Raw genomic sequence first — 23,572 nt, 5'->3', positions numbered from 1 at the left:
GTGATTATTAAGGAAGTAATATTTTAGTCGTGTGCTGGCTCATGAGGTTCTGCGTTCCGACTGTGGCACATGTGCCATAGGTTCACCATCACTGTCCTAACTTGTCAATCTCTCCACAACATACCTATAAGGTATACTTGATCTGGTAAAAGTTAAATAGTCCAACCCCTCCCCAGACAGACGTGAAGCAAATTATCACTATGTATGAAAGTAACTACAATGTTCAGACAAAGGTCATTAAGAGATGATAATGTGAAAAAAGCATCAGAACTTATGGTCAAAATTTTCGTCACAGCATTTCTTCTTCCTTTGATACATAGTGATCAGCAATTTTTCTTAAAATTGTATCTGATGGTGATTTTCAAAATTCAGATAAATTAAAAATCAGAAGATTTAGATATTTACTGATAAATGAAATGAAAAACTAGGAGTTTACCACTGAAACTGGAAGAGTTGACAACTTTGATATATCAATCAAATCTAGATATTATTACCTGAACAGGTCTCTTTTTTCCCAGTTTTTCAATCTGGTGGAGACAATCTTCCAGCTTCATGCTTGGGAAAAGTCGATGAGCCCAATGTTCAAGTTTAGCTAGAAGCTTATCAAGATCTTCTTCCTATATTTCAAAATGTTTTATGAAATAAAATAATTTCTGAACACCATATTATTTAAAAAAAAATACTTTGCATCACTTTCTAAAAATGCTACCAATAAAAGACTGTTTATGTGTAATGCTTCCAAGAGATGAAAGTTTAGTATTTCTTTTTTAATTATTCAGAGTTTAATTTTAGACTCCCTCTTTTTCAAGGAGCAGAAACGTTCTCTGCCATTTTGCCAGAAATAAGTAATACAAATGAATTTTAAAAAAAAAAAAAGAGAGAGAGAGAGAGAGAGATGACAATTAGAGCTTTATCTACTGAAACTCTAATAGAAAGAAAAGGATCAAAATTATTAAATAAGGTTTTTGAACCCTTAATTTTAAACACATTAAAAAAAATTAAATATGCAAAATACCAGTCACTAAAGTTGGTAATTAAAGGTGTTGTATGTACTCTAATTATCTAAATTTAATAATTATTAAAAATTTGGTTAATATTTAATTTAGGTAATACATATTCTACATTTACAGAACCAATACCCCTTTCCCAAAATCCTTTAGGCTATCCCTTCTAGATCTGTACGATTTTCTGAAGTCTTCCCCACAGTCATGTGTCTTTAATTATTTCATTTCTCACTTCTCATACTCCATAGCTAGTCTCTTTCCCGATAGTCGATCAAATGAACATCTGTCAGATGCTCCTCCTCAATACAGCAGTGTATTCATAATATGCCAGCTAATCTCAGCAATAGATAGCTTTAATAACTATTTTTCTTAGGGGGTTAGGTCTCAGCCTTCTCCCATTTTTATCAGTTAAACAATGTTAGTCACAAGAAAGTTACAGTTTTGCGCTTCATATTTTCTTACGCAGGACTGGGCTCACAGTCATTCTGTACTTTAATATCACAGGCCTACAAAGAAAAACGTAGATTGAAGGGTGCCCCTTGTATTATTGCAAAGTAGCTGTTTCATTTATCGCCAAATTGCTTCATTTATGGTAAACCTGAGTAACTGAATGTTATGGAAACCCTATTATGACATAATCGGTTGCGTGATTGCGGCATAATTTTAATGATGGGAAAAGATTTGTAAGGGCTTGTGGTGTGTGTTGGTTAGAAAGTACATTGCTTGTTTTGTGGTTTAGACGGTAGAATGGCTGAATGTGGAACTGAAAAAATAGGTCAAGGTGTAATTTGAAGTTTCTGTACGATTTGGAGCAAAAGGGGAAAAGAGCTTTAATTGACTGGTGTATAAATGAAGGTTTACTTAGTAGCCATTATAAGCGTCCTGTTTGTAAGAAGGCAATGCATATGGTCGAACATAAACATCATTCAGATGGCTTTGTTGCAAGAAAGGTTCATGCAAGAAATGCCACCGACAGTCCGGCACTATGAAGGGTATTTTTAACTCTTATTTTTGTGAATTTATGTGGCGACGCCAATATATCGATTCTAGTTCAAATAATATTAGGAAGTTTTTGGATGCTGTTAAGGAATTTTGTGCGACACAGAAATTTCTAAATAAGGTAAGTGGATATTTGCTTTATGTAGTGCTTAGATGTATAAAATGAATGTCCTTTATGTTATTTTATTATTTATGTAAAATGTAGTTTATTGAGATTATGTATTTTTGTTTGGCTCTACTGTAGAATTGGATGCTCCTTTGATTTTTTAAGTGGAAATAGATTGACGTGTAAAAGGACAAACTCGAGAGAGTGCACAATGCCAAATTTGTGCAATTCTCTGATTTTTTTTAGTGAAAATAGATCAATGGGTACATGGATAAAGTCAAGGAAAAGTGCAATGCCAAGTTTGTGCAATTCTCTGATTTTTTTTAAGTGAAAATAGGTCAATGTGTACATGGATACCGAGTTTGTTCAATTTTTTGACTTGTTTGTTATTTTGTCTTTGTGTAGCGGTGATTTTTGGCGCAAAAATCGCTGCTACAAAACAAATAACAATTCCAAAATAGCATTTCAAAGAATTGCACAAACTCGGTATCCACATACTGCCAAAAATCGCCAAAAGGCACCTGTAAATATTTTTTTACCGTAATTTTTTTTTTCTCCCTGTGCTAGGAGCAAAAAGATTACAGACTAAGAGAAGTCTGTAAAAAATCACTGCCTCTCAAATATACAATTTGTCATTCTTGAAATTAATAGACATATACTGACGTTCAAAACTAAGAGAATTTGCAAATTTGGTTGATTATTTCTAAAAATGACAGACAGATTTTTAATAAAACTTTGTAGGAGCACAAGTTGTTCTAATAGAAAATATATATATATAACATTAGTCAACATGAACAATTCTGCATAAGGCTCATTGGTATAGGAAGATCTAAAAAGGAGACTAACATAAATAAATACAATAGGTGGTTCATATCCTTCATAAAGAAGCCATGACATTCGCAAGCAACTGAGGCATGAGTCATACTTTCCACTGTAATTAAATTATGTAAACTATAGTAGCAGTATATAATAAATTTTACTGTATGTATGTGGGAATTTTATTATTAACTGTATTTGTAGAAATCCATTTAACACATTTAGAAAGGCAACTACAATTAGTCTCCCCTCCCTCTCCTAGAACCCATCAGAATCTGAAAACAGTATTGTTGCAGGAGCAGACTTAAAACTGTTTCATTTCCCAGCATGAAATTATATTATGAGAACTGCATATGCACATTCTCTGTTAGCCTTCTCATTTGATGGTTCATGCAATTTGTTTTAGATCTTCCTTGGCAATGAGCTACACACAGAATTATAGGTATGTACTGCAATATATAGTATATTTTCATTTTATTACAGCAACCTTTGTCGATACTCAATTTTATTTAAATCTTTCCACTATTTCTGGAAAAAATTGACCAAATACAAAAATTCTCTTAGTTTTGATTACCAGTGTATTAAGAACCAAAGCTTAATTATTCAATAATTTAGGCTTAATTATTCAAGATTCGGAACAAGTGCATAGTTCCAAGGGAAAAAATTATTAACAATTATTAATTAAATTTATTAATTTAAAGTCATGTTTCTATCAAGTTTATATTATGGAATAGCATTCTTTAAAGATATAAACATTTAAATAAATCCTACTTCATGTCCAGGTCCTTTAAATTTTACATCTTTGAAATGTTTCACTACAACAGGTATACCTCGTTCGCCACACAATCTGAAATACAGTTTTATAATTACACATTCAATACATAATTTTAAATTAAAATTTAGAAAAACTTTCATGCATTTAAAATTACTAAAGGACAGAAGATAAAAGGAAAATTCATACAAAAGCATGCATTTAATAATAATAATACATAAAAAATAGCATTGTCAATTGATAGTATATAAAATAGTATTGTCAATCTACGAATTATAAAAAAAAATTTGTAATAAATGCCTTTTACACTAAAACTAAAAATGCAAAATAAATCTTTTATACATACAAATAAAGTATGAAAAGTAAATAAAAGAAATACAAAAATATAAATTGCAAATAAAATATTTCCAAATCATATATAAAATTAGTAGTGAGCAAATCAGTTATCAAAAAATTATTTCGGTCTCATTCTTTGCATCCAAATTGAACACTTAACAGAACCAGTACTTACGTATTAACGCAACCAGGCCAAAATTCGCATAAATCGCCAAATTTGGTGACCCTACTTACGGCAACCCTACGTGTTATACGTAGTTTTGTAAAAAGAATTTATTTGTAAAAAGAAAAATAACACTGGGCGTGTACTACCACAGCAATGGGTTTTCGGCGGAATTTGCCGAGAAAAGAAAGAGACTTTTTTGGTTACTGTACCTAACAAAAGCGCCGTTACCCTCATGGAAAAAATTTGCGAAAATATCAAGGAAGGAAGCATCATTTATTCGGATTGCTGGAAAGGATACAATACAAGTGAGTTCGAAAATGCTGGATTTCTGCATGGAACTGTTAATCACAAATATAACTTTGTGGATCCCAACACAGGTGTTCACACACAACATGTAGAGTACATGTGGGGCTCAGCCAAATGGCACAACAAAAAACAGAGAGGAACAGCCCGTCATCATCTTGACTCATACCTTATCGAATTTATATGGCGCCAAGCTAAAGCTGTTAATGGCGAAGACAGTTTTCAATCAGTGCTAAAAGCAATAGCCAAAAGATTTCCGCCGAAAAAATAATTCTGCAACTTATTCAAACTCGAAATCGGAAGGGTTTAATTTCTATTTTATATTTTAAAACAAAATAATATAAAAAACTGTATTAAAAATTATCTGTAATTAATAAATCTACATTTTCTTTCTATTCATACTTTTTTACTCAAACTTACAAATCGCGCCAACCTGGTTGCGATAATACATAAGTACCACAGAACCTAACTTATCGCACATATTGGTCAAGATAGTCTTCAAGAAAAATTTCAAATATACTACTGCTATACCAAGTACTGCTTATTCAAGTTCAGTACATGTACATGGACAAAGTAAAGGGAGTGCGCAATGCCAGTTTGTGCAATTCCGGGATTTTTTTTTTAAGTGAAAATATGTCGACGTGTACATGGATAAAGTTAAAAGAGTGCGCAATGCCATTTTTTTGCAATTCGGGGATATTTTTTTAAGTGAAAATAGGTCGACGTGTACATGGATAAAGTCAAAGGAGTGCGCAATGCCATTTTTGTGTAATTTGGGTTTTTTTTTTTTTTTTTTTTTTTTTTTTTTTTTTTTTTTTTAAGTGAAAATAAGTCGATGTGTACATGGATACTGAGTTTGTGCAATTGTTTGTCTTGTTATTTTGGCTTTGTGAAGCAGCAATTTTTGCGCAACCACTTTTTTAAAAATTTTATTTAGACTTACACTTGTGCCTTACGCTTGTGCATTTGATATTTTTTCATAACAAAACATGTAAAGCGTCCCAATCTTAATTTCACTCTGGCACTGATGAAAACTTGGCAAATTATTATTTATTATTTTTCGCTTTCGTCACCAAATGACTATCAACACACTACAGCTTCAGAAATGACTCATGCAGCTATGTCTGAAGAATTTATTATTATTATTTTAATTTTTAACCTTAGTAACTGAATACCAAAGAACACTGTAATCTTTTATGTTGATATTAAGCTTGGCAATAGTTAGACTTCAGCTAACTCTACTATGAAGTATTAGACATATTGATGAGAATGTTAACAGAAACTTATCTCCTTATACAAAAAAAAAAAAAAAAAAAAAAAGATTTTATAATGATGCTCATCAGCCAAAAATGACATTTAGGGCTGTTTGAATTGAGAATTATTGATTTGTTATTCAGTTAAGCCCAGGAATAGTGCCAGAGGTGGTGTGCCCATGCTGGGTGGTAGAAATTAATAAATAAGACAAAATTTTTAGAATTTAGAGAAGCCCTAGCAACAAAATTAAGGAATGACAAAATTGTTAGAATTTAAGAAAAGCACTGAGATGCAAACCTTTTAGAATTTAGGGGGGCGCTTGGCAGCAATATTCCAGATGCACAGAGACTGCACTGGTGGTATGTGTTAGCTCCAAAATGAAGCAACTGAAACAGTTTACATTGAAAAACTATATACTAAACTTTTAATAATTTAAGCTTTCAATATAGCAAACAAATAATTACTCAGCTTTTTTTTTTTCTAAATTTATTTCCCTTAATGTCATAAATGCTTCACTATTTCATATTTTTAATTTTATTATTTCTGCATGTCATTTTACTAGATTTTTACCTAATCTGATACCCCAAAAAATCCCAAATCCGGATTCTCCGATGTCCCAATCTCGAACTTTGTACTATATTTCATAATAATATTTGTTATTTTTCATTATAATATTTGTCAAAAATTTTCACTTTTAAAAACATGGATTTGCAGCTTACAGTGGCACACATTTGTTTTGAGTCACTTCCATTTTTGAAACTTATTTGCACAGATCATGTACTAAATATTGAAACACAGATATTTTTAATATAATATTTTTTTTCTCTTTTAAGACTTACTTGTTGCAAATCAAATATTTTCAAAACATTCCTTATAATAAAATAATTTATTCAATCAGTAACACGCATAATATTTTGGATGCTTGAATCGTTCATTGAGATGTTTTGACAAGAGATGCTTCTTTTTACATTAAATGAAAACACACCATGAAAGTTATCAGCTGCATATAGAAACTATTACAGTCAAAAGTCGTTAATTGGGACACCCATAATCCGGACCTCAAAGCTACAAACTTTCTGCGCATGCGTTGCGCATAGGCGTTTAAGCATGCACGTAAGACCTTTACGGTGGAATATGCATGTGCGCAAGCGCATAATACGTTTACGCATGCGCGTTTAATGTATAACCGGCGGTATAAGCTAAGCTAAAATTATCTAATTCAGTTAATGTTGCAGATTGCGTTGTTCCTTAATCTTCGAATTGGATCCGGCTTATTATTTTTTGCAGACTGTTAGAGCAATTTTATAAAAGTAAGCTTGAACTTTCGATTATGTCAAATAGAATTTTTAATATATATTTACTAATATGTAAAGGATCTACAAAACAAAAGTATGTTTTGAAATCCGAAATCTGTTTATCAATTTCACGCTGCTCTGCGGCAGGGGGGGGGAGAAACGCCGCGGTGCACAATGAATTGGAAGTTGATCTGCCAGCACTATCCTTATCCTTATCTTCAGATGTTTTTCTTTTATTTGGCTTATTATTTGGCTTCCTTACTAAATGTAGTATTTCATCTCAATGTACTTCGTCTTTGATATGATTTAAATCAAGTTCCTCGTCATTATAATTCGCTTCCGATAGTGAAGAAAGTGACAGAGAGGTTATTGAAAACGAAAACATTTCGATTGACAAATTAGTCGGTATTCTCGACACAGCAATTATAAGACTTGAACAGCGGAACTTTGTAACTAAACAAGAAATTATGTCTGTTTAATAGAATATAAGAGAAAGTATGGTTGATCTTTAGATTATGGTAACTTGGCGATTTTTTGGCGAAAATTTGGCGACCAACTCTCCTACAGCAACCCTCTGTTTAATCCTAGTATCCGGTGCACACGGGATTTGGCTGCTTTTAGCGACTTTATGATGAGCAGTAAAAACGGGACATAAACGATGAGTAGTAAACGGGTCATTCAAAGAATATATATAGTTATATATAGTATATATTATGTATTTGGCTCTAGTGTAGAATTGGGTGCCCCTTTGATTAGCTACAATTTTTTGTAAAATTTTGGCGATGAAATCGTATTTCTGGTTACCATGATAGTGTAACTTTGCTTTAGCATCCTGATTTTTTTAAAATAAAAATAGATTGATGTGTACATGGACAAATTTAAACAGTGCGCAATGCCTAGTTTGTGCAATTCTGGGATGTTTTTTTAAGTGAAAACAGATCGATGTGTACATGGACACACAGTTTATGCAATTCTTTGACTTTTTATTTTGGTTTTGTGTAGCGGCCATCTTGAAATTGTGTCTTCCTGACGCCGATCTTGCCGTCAAAAAAGAATCTCCAAAAAACAAGGGGCACCCAATTGTAAACTTTTACCATGTATTTACACACATTATATAGACATTCTTTGGATCATTTTTGGTGTTGGCGATAATTTTCAAAATCGCGCCAAGGCTGCACCGTATACTAGGATTTTACCCAACCCTCTATTTTTTTTCCCCGCCGCCATTTTGTCTTCACGAAGTAAAGACATGTTTCTTTTCTTTTTATCTACTGAACACTTCTTCCAACAATCTACTAGCCGAATTACACTTATGCTAGAAATTTTATCTAACAAAACTGCTTAATCATGACAAATATTCACTGTAAAATTGGGAAAAAGTGCACAATACCATACTCCTTACGCGTTTTCAAAATAACACATACACATAAACCATGTACAAGTCGACTTATTTTTACTTAAGAAAACATCCCAGAATTACACAAAAATGGCATTGCGCACACTTTTCACTATATCCATGTACACTGCTTTTTTTCTCATAAATTAGAAAAATTTCACGAAAATTCATGACAATTTTCTGAATCTTTAAACCCGATAAAAAGAACATATATGAAATTACCTGATCGCGAAAAAGTATATACCCTTTCCAAATATGAACATTTCCACATATAAAATAAAAAAAATATCCAAAAACTTTTACCTCTAAATCATCTATTACATTATACACGTCACCGAGTTCATACCGCAAGCATTACAAATACTTAGTATCAAATATTTAAATTATTTCCATGCACGTTTATTTCAACTTAAACGTATACCAAATTCCTACAAACATAAAATTCACAAAATAACTATCATTTAATTAAAATATCACTAAACCATGTACACGTCGACTTATTTTTACTTCAAAAAAATATCCCGAAATTGCACAAAAATGGCACTGCGCACACTCTTCACCATATCCATGTACACTCCTTTTTTCTCATAAATTAGAAAAATTTCACGGAAATGCATGACAATTTTCTGAATCTTTAAACCCATTAAAAAGAACATATATGAAATTACCTAATAACGAAAAAGTATATACCCTTTCCAAATATGAACATTTCCACGTATAAAATAAATAAAATATCCAAAAACTTTTACCTCTAAATTATCTATTATATTATAAACGTCACCAACGAATTCATACCGCAAACATTACAAATACTTAGTGTCGAATATTAAAATTATTTCCATGCACGTTTACTTCAACTAAAACGTATACCAAATTCCTACAAACATATAATTCACAAAATAACTATCATTTAATTCAAATATAATTAAATTCAAAAACACTACTTAAAATATAAATAAGCACATACATTAAATTAATAAAAATTGGCTTACTATCCTAATTACTTTAAACTAAATCATTGCTAATAACAATTTTCTAATAATACCATATTACTTTATTTACTCCTTACATTTAGAACAATGCATAAAAATAATGTCCTCAAATAATTAAAAATACTAACTTACCTAATCTTCTTCAGAATTTTGATTACGTGTCTGATAAACTTTTCTTATTTATCCGCTAAATAAAAAGCAAGCGTATGTGCGCCTGTTTCAGGATCTTTAAAATCATACTTATAGTTCACAGCAAGGTACCAGGTAAAATAAATAACTTAATAAAACATCTTTACTTCTATCTCGCACAACCTTAAAGAAACACTTATTACTACCCCTTTCAATCCCACTAAATACCCATTTCGAATTCACTTTAGTTAGGGCCATGGGATCCAAAAATTAACAAACACTGTTTCACACAACACAGAATAAAGCCAAATACAAAATTTCCAGATTTTTTCCCGATTTCTCCCCTTTTCCGATTAAAGAACCGTAATTCGTCCATTAATATCACATGACATATCCCATGAGCTCTCATTTCCCTCACACAAAATAATGCGTAATCGGAACTGAGTACTGCTCACATTATTACCAAAGTCACAGGTAGTAACCTTTATCGCCTCCAAAATGTCGCCAAACTACCAGTTACCATATTGTAAAGACCAGCCGAAAGTATTGTCACATGAAATGAAGCAACTTAAACAACTTACATTGAAAGAAATGTTTAATAAAGTAAACAAATAAATATTAAGCTTTTTCTTTTTGTAAATTTTGATACACTTTAGATCATAATTGTTCTTTATTTCATAAATTACAGTTTCATATTTTTAATTTTGTAATTTCTGCATGCCATCTTACCAGATTTAAACTGATTATCCATAATCCGGAAAAATCGACAATCCGGAATCGCCGAAGTCCCGACGAGTCTGGATTAACGACTTTTGACTGTACTTTTTTATCAAAATACATTAACATTTAATCTAAATACAGCAAGATGCAATAAACTAAAGATAAGTTTTACTAGAAATATCATAATTTATCATTTAAAGATAATAAACGTATTCAAATTATCCAAAAAATCCTTGGTGTAAAGTATTCAATTATTTTTTATGTTTTAAAATAATGGAAACTGCAAGGAATTGTTGAAAATGCACTTAAGTCTACATCACATTCCAAACTAACACCAAAGAATCGGAGATTTAAGCTATGAAAAATCAAACAAGACCCAAAAATTAGTGCTGTAAAATTCGCAGCAGATTTAGAAGACTGATTTGGAATAAAAGTAAAACCTGAAACTGCCAGAAGAGTCATTAGGACACATGGATACAATCAGGGCCAGTGCCATAGCAAGCACAATTAGTGTTTCCACACTGTACAGCAAAATTGTTAGAATTTAGAAGAGTTGAGCAGCAGAATTTTGGATTTTGTGGTGTTTGCACTGGGCAGCAAAAAAGGACTCGTGCCAGCCCTAGATACAATGGGTGATCAGCAAAGAAAGATATTCTTTGTCGACAAGAAATCAAGTTTCATATGGAGTTTGCACAGTAAGCAAAATTTTATCATATTAGAACATGTTATGTTTGCAGAAAGAGTCAAAATTTTATATAATTTAGATTGATGGATGAATTACTGTACAGCAAAAGCCAAATGAGAAATTGAATATGAAAAATTTACTAAGATAAGGGGAGATAAAGACATAACAGTTTGTCCATAATTCACTGCCTCTGGAATGGAAAGTTTGGTTTCAACAAATCAGTATAAATATCCTTAATGAAAACCTGAAATACAAAATACAGTTAAATTCTAACAGGATAGCCATCTTAAACAGAATGCCGTAAAGGTTCACTTATTGTTACTATACAACTGTCCTGAAGTTATCAAAAACCCTCCATATTCCCTGGATTTAAATCCTATTGAAATGTAGTGAGTTAGTTGGAGAAAGGAATAAGGTACCCAGAGTCAGCATAACCAGTGCAACTGCACCATGCAGCAAAACTTTTAGAATACAGGAAGAAACCAGGTGACAAAATTAAAAAGTTGCAAAGTTTGAACTGGGTAGCAAAAGATCTAGCACCAGCAGTAAAGGAAATATGATATTTTTCCAAAAGCTTTATTAGAAACAATTCTTGCAGAGGAAAGAACAAACTGGAGATTCTTACATGAAGAAAATCAGTTAATCCATAACCCCCCCCCCCAAAAAAAAAAAACTGTTGTTTGTTTATAAGTGTCTGAATACTTATGCCAGTTCATTTTCAGTTTTTGAATAAAATTTTTTTTTACTAAAAACATTTTTAATAACTTTTCAAAACATGCAAGTTTTAAAAAGATGACAGACAGTGTACACACAACGTTCCTATTCCGCTATGCACACACACGCCAAAATGCGTGGCAGGTGCATAACAGAAAAGTACATAAATTTTAAACTGTTTCATTAAAAATGCAAAAACTTTAATTCATTTCTTTTTTCATATCTAAATTTAACTCGCGTGTACTGCGTGATTTTAACGAACGCAGGTCTTAATTAACTGCGATTTTGCGTGAACCATTTGTGCATAAAATCATTCAAAATGCATAATCACCTTTCCGCGTTAAATTTCAGTCGAGGGTGCTTCACAATTCGTTTTGGGGCAGGAACGACTTGAGGTTCATTTCTATCTTTATTTTCTGCATTTTGCTCTTCGTTAGCATTCTCATTTTCTTCGAATAGTTCATCTAAACCGTCTACATCTCCGTCCATATTTTCGTCCTTTTTCTGTACGCAAGTAGATCTAGAATTTCCCGCCAATTCATTTCGTTTGCCATCTGCGGTTATGATTTAAATATAGCCGGCTGTAATAGTAAAAAAAATATTAATGTATTTAAATTAAACAAACTTCAGGCTAAATAGGAAACGTCATTTTATTATTCAGAAATTTATAATTTCAGTTTTATAAATATCTAATATTCTGCATTTTGAAATGCAATGTTCTTAAGATGAGAAACCATAGTATTTTTAACTGTCACTTTAGCGTAAACTGTTTGAAACGTGGGAACGCAAACATCTACTTAAAAGTATCGAATTCATTATTAAAACGGTAAGCATTTAAATTTACTAATCGTAAAAGGGATGCTTGTCTTTCATAATGTTATATTCGTGATTTAATCAGTATATATGCACGTTTATAAAGTGTTAATGGTTGCGGTGACATTTAAATAGATCTCAATTTCAAGACTGTTATAAAATTAAAGTTGACTAACATAGTAATTTTATTGCTATGAAAATTGATTTTTTGAAGTAATGTATTGAATCTCTCTCACCGGTACTTGTTTCATGTATAAATTCAAAACGTGAAGCTTCCATATGTCAGTTTTAAATATCTGAAATATCGTCCGCATGGTGTTAGTAATTTTAATCAGCGGATTTTTCTTTTTTTTTTTAATTGATTAAAAGCAGATAGTCTTCCATTTTCTTACATGATGGGAAAAGTGTTAAAATCGAAGTTTTAAAGAGATTTAAACTACTAAATTAAGAAAACGGTTTTTAAAGAAGTAAAATATTTTGAATAAGTTATTGCCGGGCAGTAAAGTAAGTTAACTTCCACGTCCGTCTGTTCTCAAGCATAAATATAGTGAGTGTAGAAAGTTATTCGTACATTAAATGTTAAGATCTAAAAATCCGTCGTTGATAAGAACTATAAATTTCACGATAAGTAATTAACCTTTAACTGCTGTGACAATTTTTTCGGCATAATTACTCTGAACGGTCTCACAGACCGATTTAAAGAAACGCGTAAAAATACATACTTTTATGCCTTTTTAAGGAATGTTATAGATACTTTATGCATATTTATGGGATTCTAATTCATTTAAATCATTTGATTTTACACAGTTAAATTCATATAAAAATATGACTATTTTCTTCTTTTTAAGGAACAAAGATTTTATTAAACATACATGAAAATATGTGACTTTATTAAGTATTACTGTCAATTAAACCATAATTCTACTACAGTGACTTTAATTATTAATAAATAATAGATTAGTATAGCTTTGTTTATAAGGATGAATCATAAGATGATATACTGTCAGAATATATTTTTTGAGAGCAAGGAAGACACACTGGTTCCTTGCATTCCAAGCATTTGTATGCTGTTTTTCTCTCCTTGCAAGGTGGGCACAGACTGTTTTTCTTTCTTCTAATTTTTCTTCTTGATTTGATAAATCCATTCTCTTAATTTCCTTCTGTTCAAGGACTCTTCTAATTGTTATCTTCAGTTCCCTTGGCAAAAAAAGCGTAAGTTATCGCAGCTTTCAGATGCGGTTTAATAAATTGATTAGCTAATAAAAGGATAAAACAAATTTCTTTTCAGTTTTATAGCATCAGGATATGACTGGAACAATATATATGAACATAAATTCGAAGTATCTTCAGCGTATTTTTCAGCCTATGCTTTAGACCCTATTTTTGCAGGGTGTTTCATACCAGGGAGCTGAACTATTATGCAGGGCTGTGGAGCCGATACGGAAAATGACCGACTCCTGGAATTTTAATGACTCCTTCATATATATGTAAACATATAAACATGGGTACAGCTTATTTATTAATATAAAAGAAGTAGTAGATGCTACAGATAAAAATTGATGCGTAGCAATTTTTTTATATTAATTACCTTTTCTTATGAAATGGAAAAACTGGCATTAGTAATTTCTAAGAAACAGTAAAACTTTGGCAAGATCTTCTTTTTTAGAGGACCATAGATCCGATTTGATAAACTTCAGAGCTGATAAGAGTCTTTCCACACTAACTTGAGTACGAGGAAGAACTATTACTGTTTTGGGTTACTTCTTTTAACTTTTCAGGATAGATTTTTACAACTTTTAAAAGAGGTATCTTGCAAGCGCAATCATATTTCTCTATTTCTTCATATTAAGGCTGTGTAGAAATCTTGCGGCTGATCTTTGGAATATGGTAACTGGTAGTTTGGCGACATTTTGGAGGCGATAAAGGTTACTACCTAGGTAATAATGTGAGAAGTACTCAGTTCCGATTACGCATTATTTTGTGTGAGGGAAATGAGAGATCATGAGATATGTTATGTGACATTAATGGACGAATTTAATCGGAAAAGGGGGAAAATCTGGAAATTTTGTATTTAGCTTTATTCTGTGTTGTGTGAAACAGTGTTGTTTAATTTTTGGATCCCATGGCCCTAACTAAAGTGAATTCGAAATGGGTATTTAGTGGGATTGAAAGGGGTAGTAATAAGTGTTTCTTTAAGGTTGTGCGAGATAGAAGTAAAGATGTTTTATTAAGTTATTTATTTTACCTGGTACCTTGCTGTGAACTATAAGTATGATTTTAAAGATCCTGAAACAGGCGCACATACGCTTGCTTTTTATTTAGCGGATAAATAAGAAAAGTTTATCGGACACGTAATCAAAATTCTGAAGAAGATTAGGTAAGTTAGTATTTTTAATTATTTGAGGACATTATTTTTATGCATTGTTCTAAATGTAAGGAGTAAATAAAGTAATATGGTATTATTAGAAAATTGTTATTAGCAATGATTTAGTTTAAAGTAATTAGGATAGTAAGCCAATTTTTATTAATTTAATGTATGTGCTTATTTATATTTTAAGTAGTGTTTTTGAATTTAATTATATTTGAATTAAATGATAGTTATTTTGTGAATTATATGTTTGTAGGAATTTGGTATACGTTTTAGTTGAAGTAAACGTGCATGGAAATAATTTTAATATTCGACACTAAGTATTTGTAATGTTTGCGGTATGAATTCGTTGGTGACGTTTATAATATAATAGATAATTTAGAGGTAAAAGTTTTTGGATATTTTATTTATTTTATACGTGGAAATGTTCATATTTGGAAAGGATATATACTTTTTCGCGATCAGGTAATTTCATATATGTTCTTTTTACCGGATTTAAAGATTCACAAAATTTTCATGCATTTTCGTGAAATTTTTCTAATTTATGAGAAAAAAGCAGTGTACATGGATATAGTGAAGAGTGTGCGCAATGCCATTTTTATGCAATTCTGGGATGTTTTTTTAAGTAAAAATAAGTCGACGTGTACATGGTTTAGTGATATTTTAATTAAATGATAGTTATTTTGTGAATTTTATGTTTGTAGGAATTTGGTATACATTTCAGTTGAAGTAAACGTGCATGGAAATAATTTAAATATTTGACACTAAGTATTTGTAACCATTTGTAATGTTTGCAGTATGAATTCGTTGGTGACGTTTATAATATAATAGATAATTTAGAGGTAAAAGTTTTTGGATATTTTATTTATTTTATACGTGGAAATGTTCATCCTTGGAAAGGGTATATACTTTTTCGCTATCAGGTAATTTCATATATGTGCTTTTTACCGAGTTTAAAGATTCACAGAATTTTTTTGCATTTTTGTGCAAATTTTTGTAATTTATGAGAAAATAGCAGTGTAGATGGATAAAGTTAAGAGTGTGTGCAATGCCATTTTTGTGCAATTCTGGGATGTTTTTTTAAGTAAAAATAAGTGGACGTGTAAATGGTTTATGTGTATGTGCTAATCTGAAAAACATGCAAGGAGTTTGCTATTGTGCACTTTTCCCCAATTTTGCAGTTAATATTTGTCATGATTAAGCAGTTTTGTTACATAAAATTTCTAGCATAAGTGTAATTCGGCTAGTAGATTGTTGGAAAAAGTGTTCAGTAAATAAAAAGAAAAGAAACATGCCTTTACTTTGTGAAGACAAAATGGCGGCGAAAAAAAAATATAGGTTTGCCGTACGTAGCAGAGTTGATTGCCAAAAAATCGCCAAGTTATCATAATCCAAAGATCAACCAATCTTGCTTGTATTTTTTCATTTTTATATCTAAAAGCTCTTGGTTCTTTATTTTTATTCACTTTGCCTTACCCTTTTCAATATTATCCAAAAATATTTCTCAAAATCTAATTCATCTTTCAAAGAGGATGATAGAGACTCAATTGCAATGTCTACAGATTGACTGTCCGGATTTAAATTCTCCAATTGTTCTGAAAATAATTTCATTCTTAATGAAAGTTCATGCATGGCTTTCTTTGCCTTTTTAATTTGTTTGTCATTCAACAAAATTCAGTGTTTTGGAGCTACATATATTGAACCCATCGTGATCTTATTGTCTAGCAAACTAGTTTCTCTTTTCTTCGTTGAAGAAATGATTCCTTCTGCAATAAACCCTCCATTTCAGAAAGAACAAACATCCCATTCTTCCAGTCTTACGTCTTGTGAATTCTTCAGAATGTTTCTTTTTTGTGGTTACATATGGTGTTGAAAGAAGGATTTCCAGTTCTGCAAGATCATTCCACAGTCTTTCTGTTAGTGAAATATTAGGGTTATTTACATCTTCTGAAAAGTTCTTAATCTAACAACCACTATATCATCAAATATGTACTTCTCCATTGAATTGCTCCTTTTCCTGCTCGCTTCTAAGAATGGCATCAATTGTGGGAGTTCTTGCTGCTTACCTCACTTCACCAATGAGATTAGTAACTAAATGAATCAGTTTAATCAATAATGGCAAATATCATATCCATTCTACTCCCTTAAATTTATTTACTAATGTGTCGATAAAATGGAAAATAACTATTTATTATGTATATAGTCCATAAATAAAAATATTAACTCAGTTTGTCATTAATTTCTTTTTCAATTCACTTTAATTTCATTTCAAATTCAAACTGTCCAATAAAAACTGGAGTCGGAATCAACGTGGTTTTTAGCGACTCCTTTTACCCAAAAATATACCCGACTCCACAGCCCTGCTATTATGTTATGTTTTGGTGTTCGTATCGCCCGACTTAACTCTTTTTTGCTCCATTTGAAGTGCTTTTTTCTATAAAAATTGTTTTGTGCACAGTCATTAGAAAAATTATGATATTCATCTGCAGGAACTTTTGTTTTCGCTGTGAATAACTACATGATTCTTCAGAATCAGACTATTGTACGTCAACAATACTGACAAGATATTCAATTTCGGAACTACTCTGATATGTGCCCTCAAGTCACCAAATTTCTCAAATATTTTTGGTGAGAAACTCCATGCTGCCATATTACTATCTAAATATTTTGTCTACATTTCAAACTTTAAGCCTAAAATGTCTTCAAAAATGCGGTTTTTGCACATGCAAAAACTACGTTTTGAACACACAATTTAAGCTAAAAATCTGAAACAAAAATAAAAAATTTAGATAGCAAAAACGTAAAATTTCTAACCAAAAATATTTGATAAGAATCCATGTACACAGCGATATGTTTTAACTTAAAAAAACCATCTACGAATTGCAAAATATAGGCAGCAACGGAATCTACGAACTATGCACACCTCGCTTTAATAAATTAGCATAACAACAATAAATTTCAAAGAATACCATGTACACAGCATCCTGTTTAAACTTTTAAAAAAAAATCTATGAATTGCACAATTTAGGCAATGAACAAATCTACGAACTACTCACACCTTGCTTTAATAAATTAACATAGCAACAATAAATTTAAAAGAATACCATGTACACAGCGTTCTGTTTCAACTTTAAAAAACATCTACGAATTGCACAATCTAGACAGTACGCACTAATGAATAAAGTAAACTAAAATAACTAAAAAAAATTTCAAACAACTAAAAAAAAAAAAAAAAAAACAATAACGACATAAATTCATACTAAAAAAAACAATGAACATAACATTCTACAAACTAAGAACAAGAATAAAATAAAATGCACTTACCGTGAATTAATGCATTTTTGAACAGCAGAAATACCAATTTCATACTGCCTTTAACATGCCGCCACGTAATCACTATCGTATTTATATGACAGCCAGACACACTATCTAGAAAATTCATACTATGGTTCACAAATCCCTACTTCTATCATGCACAGCCACTAAAAATAATCTCCCAGACCTTCTTTTCATTCCTCCAAACACCCACTGCTCCTCAACAGGATGGCCACAATGATATTTCCTTTTGCCAAACTTTAATTCAACAACTTCCACCATTTTATCTTTACCCCCTATCTTCTCAGACACAGACGCGAACCAATGAGCTCCAGCGAAAGATTTTTCAACGTCAACAGGGTTGCTATGTAACACACAATCACGCCAAAAACCAGTGCAGAACACATTTGGTGAAATTAGGGCATATATCAGAGTTGTACCTCAATTTCTTTTTAAGTGAGATATACAGGACATTTTCTTGTGAAATTTGAAGCCATATTTATCACTTTTACGAAAAACAAGCGTTCGCTAAATAACGTCTATTGTCACTAAAACTGGTATGCATCTGCTGTAAGCAGTCTCCCAGACACCCTAAAAAGTAAAAAAACGTGATAACTGAAACCGGAATAAAGCTAGAAGTGTGAAACTGGACATATGACCTTGTGGGACGGATTTGGGAAGGTAGAAGAAAGGACAGGGATCATTGTCCGTTTTTAGGTTGGAAACGACGGTTAGAAAATCCTCAGCGGTCTCTCAGATCGCTCACGGCAGTTAAAGGTTAAATATGTATGAAGAAATGTACTTTAATATTTCCATGTGAAACTTACATGAAAACAAATGCATGCATAAATAAGACATTTTCAAAGCAAAAACAGTTATCTTGTAGTGTAAAGAAGTATTCATACATCATATATAATGTTGAATAGTTTCATGAATTTATTGGTTCAATCAAACTTGCTGTTACTAAGCTAGATATAGACTCCCATTCTTGTTGAAGAGCAGCTATTAATTCATTTTATATAGAAATGTGCCTGGGTCTAATATTTTTATCTAGAGTTTCCCATAAATTCTCAATGGGGTTGAGGTCGGGTGACTGATTAGGAAATCTGATAAACTTTGGGGTATTATATAATATCATGAGCCATGTATTTAGGGTAGGCTTGGGGTCATTATCATTCATGAAAACATTCACTATCCAAACCAGTTGTTGTCTTGCTAGGCCATAAACTTTCTTGAACTGGCACAATTATTAACCAGAAGACAGATTACTTGCTCTGCAAAATATAGCAGTATGCACATTAGAACTATATATGTTAGTTTAATATGTCAGCGACAGAGTATATAACATTTCATTTCAATGTATAATTTTGTATTTATGTAGAGCCAGGTTTTTATACACAAATTTTGCACTATATCTGAATGCTGTGCTGTATCTGTGCATGATAATATCTTTGCCAACTAATATATGTGCCCTCAAGTCGCCAAACATTTTTGGCGAGAAACTCCACGGTGCCATATTACAGTCTAAACTTTTTGTCTACATTTTGAACCTTAAGCCTAAAATGTCTCCAAAAACGCACAATTTAAGCTAAAAATCCGAAACAAAAAATTTAGATAGCAAAAACGTGAAGTTTCTAACCAAAAATATTTGACATGACTCCATGTACACAGCAATATGTTTTAACTTAAAAAAAAAATCTACGAATTGCACAATCTAGGCAGTGAAAGAATCTACGAACTACGCACACCTCGCTTAAATAAATTAACATAACAACAATAAATTTAAAAGAATACCACGTACACAACGTTCTGTTTCAACTTTAAAAAACATCTACGAATTGCACAATCTAGGCACTATGCACTAATCAGCAAAATAAACTAACTCAAATAAATTTTTAAAAAAACAATAACAACAGAAATTCATATTAAAAGACAATGAACATTCTACAAAATAAGAACGAGAATAAATTAAAATGCACTTACCATGAATGAATGCTTTTTCTAACAGCAGAAATACCAATTTCGTGCCACCACGTAATCACTATCGTATTTATATGACAACCAGACATGCTATCCAGAAAATTCACACTATGGTTCACAAATAAATGTTCAAAACCTTCTTTTCCTAAATCCTTGTAAGATTTCCAGCCATCCGAAAAAATAGTTGTACAAGTTTCGATCCACTCTTTAATACACTGTAATACACATACTCTTTAATACACGTTTCCTTACTTCTATCATGCACAGCCACTAAAAATAATCTCCCAGACCCTCTTGCAACTACGTCTCTCATTGCAACATAGGCCATTTCAAAATATGCACGACATGAACAAACAAGCAATTAAAACACTCCAACAAAAGTGTATTCAACGTCAAAAGGGTTGCCATACAACATGCAGTCACACCAAAAACCAGCGCAGAACATATATCGCCACATTTGGTGATCTTAGGGTGCATATAAGAGTAGAGCCATATCTTTTTTTATGGTACCTAACGTATATTAAGGATAGTATGCTTCATTTAAATTATAACTATCATGATAAATATATGTGTGAGAGTATACTTTGATTGACTTCGGAATATATTTATATATATCTGTATCTGTGTTGGTATTTATATATATATATATATATATATGTATTTTGATTGGACTCTTCTTCAAGTACCTTGTATGCACATGTATATTTCTTTTTTGCATTTAATAAATATCGTCTGCTCTGCAGGGGCTGCCCAGCTTTAGCTTTATGACCCATATTAAAATGCATTTACGCCAGTTATGAATAATATTTTGTTGAATTTTCCTTCTTATGTGCACTGCGCAAAAAAAAGGGGAGGACAGTTCTGTCTGTATCTCTCATTCTATTCAGCTGATAGACAAAATTCAAATTATGTTTTTCATGTCTCGCAACTTAGGGTATATATTACACTTAGCAACTTAGGGTATATATTAGATTTATATATAGCATTATTCTAACATAGGTATTTTGACACAAAATCGGATTTTTCGTGAAATAACGTGTAATTTTTTTCCATATTTTGATGTGGCGATTTAGAATTATGCCTAGATATTAAATTTTGTAATTTTTGGTGAGAAATTTTAAAATTTATCTTGACGCTTTTTTTTTTTTTTTTTTTTTTTTTTTTTTTTTTTCAGTTTGCTCCAAGAATAATTCACTTGGCGGAATTCTGAATTTATAGTAACCTACTTACTTTCCTTTTTTCATTAATGTACGAGAAGAAAAAAAGTCCATCATTCATTCTTTCAAATAATTTTAAAAAAGTGCATAAACCACATTTTTATTATTATCATATATATATTAAATATACCATATCAAAACGTGCCAAAATGTAAATTCACGTATATTCTAAAAAATAAAAAACTGTAACTTTTTACAATGAATGCTTAGAGGTACATCTACTTCAAGATAATGTTAAAAATATTATAGGTTATAATACAAAAAAAAAAAATTTAATTATAAAAAATATTTAAAAATGCACATTTTAAAAAGAAATCGTTAAAAATTGGGCGAATTTTATTTGGAATGAACCTAAATTTCAAATTCTAGAAGAAAGAATCAAGTAAGTTTAGCCCTTTGGGTACATTTGAGGACTTAAACTTGTCATGCACTTGTGTTTGCTAAGTTATAGATAATGAATCTTGATCGTCATTCAAACTAGGACAAAATTAAACATGTTGTTCATGGCGAAAGTGATTGGTATCAGTTATAAGAGCAAGTTTCTTCCAGTACTTCATGGCATAATTTGAGTCGTAGAGTTAAAATAGGGGAAAAAAATTGGCATGTCATTTCAGAAAAAGTCCGATTTTGTGTCAAATTCTTTATATTAGAACAATACTGTACATAAATCAAATTCATATCCTAAGTTGCACTTTCGAGACATGGAAAGCGCAAGTTGAATTTTGTCATTCGGCCCAGTAGAACCGCAGATATAGAGCTGTCCTTTCCTCCCCCCCCCCAACACAGTGTACATTACTTCATCTGTGCTTTTGCAACTTTTCATTGAAGGTGCAGATAATCAGAAAGCTGTGATATTTCATGTTATTTGATACTGCTAATTAATAAATTATGTACAATTTTGTTTAAAAATATTTTTTTGGTTATCCCTTGGCAATTTTTGGTGGTATGTAGATACCGAATTTGTGCAATTCTTTGACTTGTTGCAAAAATCTCCACTACACAAAGCCAAAATAACAAGACAAAGAATTGCACAAACTCTATCTGTGTACACAACGACCTATTTTCACTTCAAAAAACATCAGAGAATTGCCCAAACTTGGCATTGCACACATCGACCTATTTTCACTTAAAAAATCAGAGATTTGCACAAACTAGGCATTGCGCACTTTCTTGACTTTGCCCATATACACGTCGAATTGTATTCACTTAAAAAGTCAAAGAAGAAGCGAACAAAAAATATATAATCTCGATAAACTACATTTTAAATCAAACAATGAAATAACATAAAAAAGGAAATTCATCTTTGCACTACATATCCACTTACCTTATTTACGAATTAATATGTCTTCAGTCAAACAAAATTCCTTAACAGCATCCGAAAACTTCTTAAAATTATCTGAACTAGAATCTGTATACTGATGTCGCCACATAAATTCACAAAATAAGAGTCAAAAATATCCTCCATAGCGCCGTTTATTGTCCGACGTTCGACCATACGCATTTCCTTCCTACAAACAGGACTAAGTAATCCTTCATTTACACACCAGTCAAGTAATGCTCTTTTTTTCTTTCTTTCCAAATCGTACAGAAACTTCAAATTAATCTTACCACATTTAGCCATTTTACCATCTAAACCACAAAACAAGCAATATACTTCCAACACGCACATACAAGTCCTTACGAATTTACCGCAATTATGCAACCAATTACGTCATAATAGGGTTTCGATAACATTCAACTACTCAGGCTACCATAAATGAAACGACAACTTCGCGATAATATAAGGGGTACTGTTTGGTATAAAATGCTATGAGTTACGAGAGATAATTGGTGCTGGTTCCAAAATAAAACTAAGTTAGGCCACACAAATATTTAATTATTTACATATGTACAAAGTTACAAGTTAGGTGCTCCATTAGCACAGACAAAGTGGAACGAGCGAACGCACCATAGGTCCGCCGCGTACATTCTTCAACAACCAACTCAACTAAATTTGGCTCCTCTCACAAGAGGGCGCTATATTAAACTGAACATTTCGGTCCCCATTGAAACAAGTTTCAATAATGCCATAAAATTTTTACAATCAAATTCAAATTTAGACATACATATGAAATACACAATGAAATGCAATTTAACACAAATTATTTCAATTACAATTAAATTCAGTAGCATATAATATAAAACATAAAAAT

At 31.5% G+C, this 23,572-nt stretch overlaps 2 protein-coding genes across 3 annotated transcripts in view; one reads left to right on the top strand and one right to left on the bottom strand.

The window, feature by feature from the left end:
• LOC118199867 (uncharacterized) overlaps nucleotides 1-12,228 on the bottom strand; it is a 36,748-nt gene extending 24,520 nt beyond the window's left edge. Inside the window, exons 1-3 of the mRNA XM_035371732.2 lie at nucleotides 12,019-12,228; nucleotides 3,697-3,772; nucleotides 495-617 (exon numbers count right to left, since the gene is read on the bottom strand). Coding sequence (XP_035227623.2) covers nucleotides 495-617; nucleotides 3,697-3,772; nucleotides 12,019-12,176 — 357 coding nt within the window. The 5' untranslated portion in view covers nucleotides 12,177-12,228. The remainder of the gene's footprint in view (nucleotides 1-494; nucleotides 618-3,696; nucleotides 3,773-12,018) is intronic.
• A 143-nt stretch (nucleotides 12,229-12,371) lies between these two features.
• Nucleotides 12,372-23,572, top strand: part of eIF2alpha (eukaryotic translation initiation factor 2 subunit alpha) — a 50,743-nt gene continuing 39,542 nt past the window's right edge. The window contains exon 1 of one of the 2 annotated variants that reach the window (XM_035371730.1): nucleotides 12,372-12,513. The gene's annotated coding sequence lies outside the window, so the exon portion shown is untranslated. Of the gene's footprint in view, nucleotides 12,514-12,985; nucleotides 13,005-23,572 lie in introns of those variants that run through there. The other variant, XM_035371731.1, reaches the window with a different exon arrangement.

This window comes from Stegodyphus dumicola, chromosome 2 (genome assembly GCF_044657685.1).
Source record: "Stegodyphus dumicola isolate Sdum_Otavi_A_Nest chromosome 2, ASM4465768v1".
Classification (NCBI taxonomy): domain Eukaryota; kingdom Metazoa; phylum Arthropoda; class Arachnida; order Araneae; family Eresidae; genus Stegodyphus; species Stegodyphus dumicola.
Note: the sequence above shows the minus strand (reverse complement) of the source record. Positions and strands in the feature narration are given on the sequence as shown.